The sequence below is a fragment of the Arabidopsis lyrata genome (assembly GCF_000004255.2).
Source record: "Arabidopsis lyrata subsp. lyrata unplaced genomic scaffold ARALYscaffold_2, whole genome shotgun sequence".
In the NCBI taxonomy this organism is placed as follows: domain Eukaryota; kingdom Viridiplantae; phylum Streptophyta; class Magnoliopsida; order Brassicales; family Brassicaceae; genus Arabidopsis; species Arabidopsis lyrata.
Genome location: NW_003302554.1, coordinates 8408945 through 8414451, shown reverse-complemented (window position 1 = coordinate 8414451; position 5507 = coordinate 8408945). Strand labels below are relative to the sequence as shown.

Below are 5507 nucleotides of genomic sequence, written 5' to 3'. Positions count from 1 at the left end.
ACTTCGTCACTACACAGCCGATTTTGGAGAAATCTAGATCGGGATTGTTGTTAATCTCAGATCTGTGAGAAGAACGAAGATCTATGGATCTAGAATGAGAAGATCGAAGAGATGGAAGCTAAGAAAGATCCATGGAGAAAAAGAGATCTAGGATTTCGTTGAAGGTAATGATGAAGAAGAAGAAATCTAGGGTTAAAGATACGAAAAATTCAGATGAGAAAGAAGAGATCTAGGGTTAAGGATTCGAAAAATCTAGAAGAAGAAGAAGAAGAAGAAGAAGATGAAGGAGAAAGAGATGAAGGAGGAGAAGCGTGAAAATGAAATAGAAGGAGGAGAAGATAAAATAATTATGTTGTTAGGTTGGCAATGACAAGGGTACGTAAATACTAAATTAGGGTAAGGGTTTTCTGACATTTACTACCGATTTTGTATTAAAAGAAAAATAAAATATAAAATATAATATAAGAGTGACATAAACGATTACTTTTTCTGAGAAAGTGGCATTAGTGACAAAATTCCACAATCTTGGGCATATCCTTCTTCTTTTTTTTTTTTTTTTTTTTTTTTTTTTTTTTTGAATAAAATGTAAAATTTATTCGAAAAAACGTTTTTACATCAAGTGCATCGTTTGGTTAATAAGTGATGAAATAAAATTACAAACTATTCCCTTGTAGTGTTTATCTCGAAGCAAACCAAGCTTCCATGCATCCATCGTACCTCCTATCTCCTTGTTCTCGAATCGAGGAGATCCTGTTCCGAACTTGTTTGTCAAGAGTTTGAAGCAGCTGCAGTGGTGGTATCGGTGTTTCTCCATGCCTCCGACTGTTCCTTTCTCTCCATATTGAGTATATGGCTAGCTGAAAAGTGAGGATCCTGAGAACATCACTCCACGATGTGGTGAATTTCTGTCCAAGTATCTTACGGCTCAAACCAGACCAGATTTCTTCAGCATAGCAACACTTAAAGAAGAGGTGGTCTCTGTCTTCAATTTGTTGAGTGCAGAAAACACAAGACGGGTCTACTCCATTTTGCCAAGTTAGCATTCTGTCTCCAGTTGCTAAGCGATTCTTTATTGCAAGCCATGATATGAAAGAGTGTTTGGGTGTGGCATGGAGGAACCAAATACCCTCGCACCATTCCATACATGGCCTAGCTTCCCGAATTGCGTCCCATGTCTCATTAGTACTGAATTTGGTCTTGTATCGATCTCCTTTGCCTTTCCATAGCACTACATCTCTTTCGTGTGTCAGCCCCTTTGTTTTAATTGCATCAATCCCTGCCTCCATTTTGTTGAGATTTTCAACTCTGTGCCTTCTTCTTTTATGTGTTGCAATCACCTCTGCTAGTGAGGACTGAATTGTTATCCCCATATCAATACATCCTCTCTGACCCGTGTAATCAATAAGCCTCCCCATTTGTGACCAATTATCATACTAAAAAGAAGTTTCTCTTCCATTCATCACCTCTATTTTAGTAAAACTTGCAGCAAGCTCCCTGTATTTGAGGAGTTTTCTCCACATCCAAGACCCCATTGATGTTTTTTCCTTAAGTGACCAGAAGGAACCTTTCCGTATGAGATATAGCTTTATCCATTGTGCCCATAAGGAGTCGGAGGAGGTTATTCTCCAAATCAGTTTTAAACAGCTGACTTTATTTGCTTCATGTATTGATCTTAGACCTAGACCGCCTTCTTCTCTAGGTAAACATACATCTCTCCATGCCACTTTGGCTTTCTTTGGGTTTAGAGCAGGTCCGGACCACAAGAATGCTGAACAGAGTCGGTCAATTTCTGATATGCAAGCACTTGGGAGTCTAAACGCAGAAATCCAAAAGTTGGTGAGGCTCTGAATGACTGAACTTATGAGCTGCAGTCGCCCTGCAAAGGAGAGGTGCCGAGCAGTCCAGGAACCATTCCGGTCCCTTATTTTTTCAATGAGTGGAGAATAGTCTGAAGTTGTCATTCTCTTAGATAGCAAAGGGAGTCCGAGATATCTAACGGGTAGTTGTCCGGAGTCGAAAGGAAAGCTTTGAAGGATCATTTCCTTATCCCTTTCATCTATCCCTGCCATGTACAATGTTGATTTTTCTAGGCTTATCTTCAGGCCAGAGAACTCTGCAAACTCCGTGAATAACTGGAGGATTCCTTCTATAGATCTTTTTTTCCCATCTGTAAACACAAGCAGGTCATCCGCAAAACACAAATGTGTTAACTTGAGATTTTTGCATCGTGGGTGGAACCCTATCTTCCTTTCCAAAGCAGCCTTGTCTAGCATCTTTGATAGAACATTCATACATATGACGAAAAGGTAAGGAGAAATTGAACATCCTTGCCTTAGGCCTCGTGTACTTCGAAACAATCCAGATAATTCTCCATTAACTTGCACCGAGAAGGAGGCTGTTGTAACACAAAGTTCAACCCATTGAATGAATTGCTGCGGAATGTTTAGAGCTGACAAGACGTTGAGGAGGAAAGGCCACTGTACCGAGTCGAAAGCTTTGGATATGTCTATCTTTATGGCACTTCGAGCTGATACCATGTCTTTGTGATAATCCTTTACTATTTCTGATGCCAACAAGACATTTTCCATTAGAAGACAGTCCTTGACAAATGCAGATTGATTTGGCGAGATGAATTGCGGTAGGATGGTTTTGAGTCTATTTGCGATGATCTTAGAGATTACTTTGTAAATAACGTTGCAGCAGGATATGGGGCATATCCTTCAAAACAATAAAATTTAATATTAGATAAAATCAGATCTAAAGTATACAAAATAGGTGACGGCACAAAACCTAACTATTAAAAAAATTCATAAGAATTTGATATTTTAAAGGGTTGGCTGATTTTTCAGCCCTATACTAGTTGCAATCTCAGCATTCCACCCTAAACTTTTTACCTCTGAAAAAACCACCAACAAAACTTTAATCTCAATAAAACTACACGTACTTTCGGATTTGTTCATAAAACTACGCCTCCAATTGAACCGATCAATTAACCGATAATATTTGTTTCGGTTCGACTTACCGAGAATTTTGACCAAAATTAATCGATTTTGACTCTATTTTAACCCAATTTTGACCCAAAAACAAATATAAAAGAAAAAAAATGTTTTTTCTATAAAGAAATTTATTTATTTATTTATTTTATAAACAATTAAAATTATAAATTATAACTTAATTTTATCAAAAATAGATAAAAAAAAATAAACCACAAAAAATTATATAATAAAATTTTGGTATATACTTTTGGTAATATTACAAAAAAAAACCAAAATAATAATTTTTTTTGGCAATCATAATATATGACCTTTGAATTTTTTATATTATGAAATTCAAAGTATATGCAAAAATCATTTATATATATATATATATATATATATATATATCCTTAAACACCACAAATCAAATTAAAGTATATATTATGATATTTATAAATTCATTTTTCTTTATAGATTTAGTTTTTTTTTTTATAAATTCAAAGGTCGGTTATATATATATATTTATATAATATATATATATATATGGTGGTTTTTAAAAGAAAAATGCCTTTGAATTTTATATATATATATATATATATATATATCATACCAAATTCATTTATATATATATATACACCATACTATATACTTTGATTTGTGGTGATATTAAAAATATACATTTTATTTTTGGCAATAATTTTTCTTTTATAAATTCAAAAATAATTTTTTTTTTCTAAAATCAAAATAATATATATATATATATATATATATATCTATATATATAACCAACCTTTGAATTTTTAAAAAGAAAAATGAATTTATAAGAAAAATGATTTCCAAAAAGAAAATGTATATTTTGTTATATTACCAAAATTTTATAACAAAATATAGGACAAAAAATAATTTGTGGTCTATTTTGGTATATTTTTTGTTGTTGTATATTTTGTTATATAAACAAAAGTATAGACCGAAAATTTGTTATATATTGTTTTTTGTGGTATACTTTCATATTATTTTATGGTATATTTTTTTTTGGTAAAATTAATTTTAAATAAATAAATAAAAATAATAATTTTATTTATAGAGAAGACATTTGTTTTCTTTTATATTTGTTTTTGGGTCAAAATTGGGTTAAAATAGAGTTAAAATTGATTAACTTTGGTCAAAATTCTGGATAAATCAAACCGGATTAGATATTACCGGTTAACTGATCGGTTCAATTGGAGGCGTAGTTTTAAGAACAAATCCGAAAGTATGTGTAGTTTTATTAAGATTAAAGTTTTTTATGGTGGTTTTTTTAGAGACAAAAAGTTTGGGGTGAAAAGTTGAGATTGTAATTAGTATAGGGCTGAAAAATCAGCCAACCTTACTTTAAATCATACCAGAACACATCCATCGGCATAATTAATTCTTTCATTGGTGTACCTATCAACGTGAGACCAAAAAAAAAAAATATTAAGAATTTATTTATTGATGTGTAGAGCAGATCAAATTAAAGAATACCTTAATTTCAATCAAGTTTCTTCTGCAAATCCACAATCATAAATAATTCTTTCATTAGTGCACCTATCAACGTGAGCCCAGAGAAAAAAAAAATATTAAGAATTTATTTCTTGAAACGTGTAGAGCATATCAAATTAAAGAATACCTTAATTTCACAAATAGTTTATAATCCACAATCATAATAGTTTATGCATGTGCCTGAAAAAAGGCTAATTAATATACACATATAGGACAACAAACCAATTATGAAAATCCAAACATGTAACATGGTAAACTATAAATCTCGTTTAAGAAGTTGATCAACAATTGACAAAGATCTATGAGATCTTACTTTCCGAGAAACCATAACATAAAAAAGGAGAACAAAACATTGATGAAGATGCATCATAAAAAAGACCAACTTTGAGGTACAAATCAAAAACTATAAACCATAACGAAGATGCATAAAATAAAAAATGTGATGTTTGTGTTTCATGAAAGACATCTTATATTTATAGGGTTTTGTAACATAGGGTTTTAGGGTTTTACATATGACGATGTAATTTATAACATGCCATTTTTTTTCTGAAAATAAACCCACTAAACATATTCGGGTATCTTAACATTTTTTTTAATATTCAGTTCAAATATTTTTTATAGAAAAAAGAAAATTTTTCAACAGAATTAAATTAGGCAATTTCCTTAAAGGCAAAAGAGTACTTTCAATTTGTGAGAGCGAAGGTGAGCAGTTTCGACTTCTCCTTTAATATATAAGAAAGATAGAATTTTAAATCATCGTAATATATACACAAACAACAAAAAACGGAAAACATATTACAGAAATATACTATTTGTATTGATCTCAAATATTCGTATTTACCAATTAAATATCAAGATTCATCAATATATAACTCTAGATAGTTTTTCTAAAAAGGAAATTATCCCGATTCTCAATAACCCCAAAATATTCTTTTAACAAAATGTCAATATCAATATTTACACAGATTCATTTAACTTTATAAAAATCCAAAATAGAAACACTCCACTGTT

The 5507-nt window shown here is 31.3% G+C and overlaps 1 protein-coding gene across 1 annotated transcript; it reads right to left on the bottom strand.

Moving 5' to 3' along the window:
- Nucleotides 1–581: 581 nt before the first annotated feature.
- On the bottom strand, nt 582–1427 carry LOC110230943. The gene has a single exon (XM_021035297.1). It carries the CDS (start codon nt 1413–1415, stop codon nt 678–680), a length of 738 nt encoding a protein of 245 aa, XP_020890956.1. The 5' UTR covers nt 1416–1427; the 3' UTR covers nt 582–677.
- Nucleotides 1428–5507: the final 4080 nt, after the last annotated feature.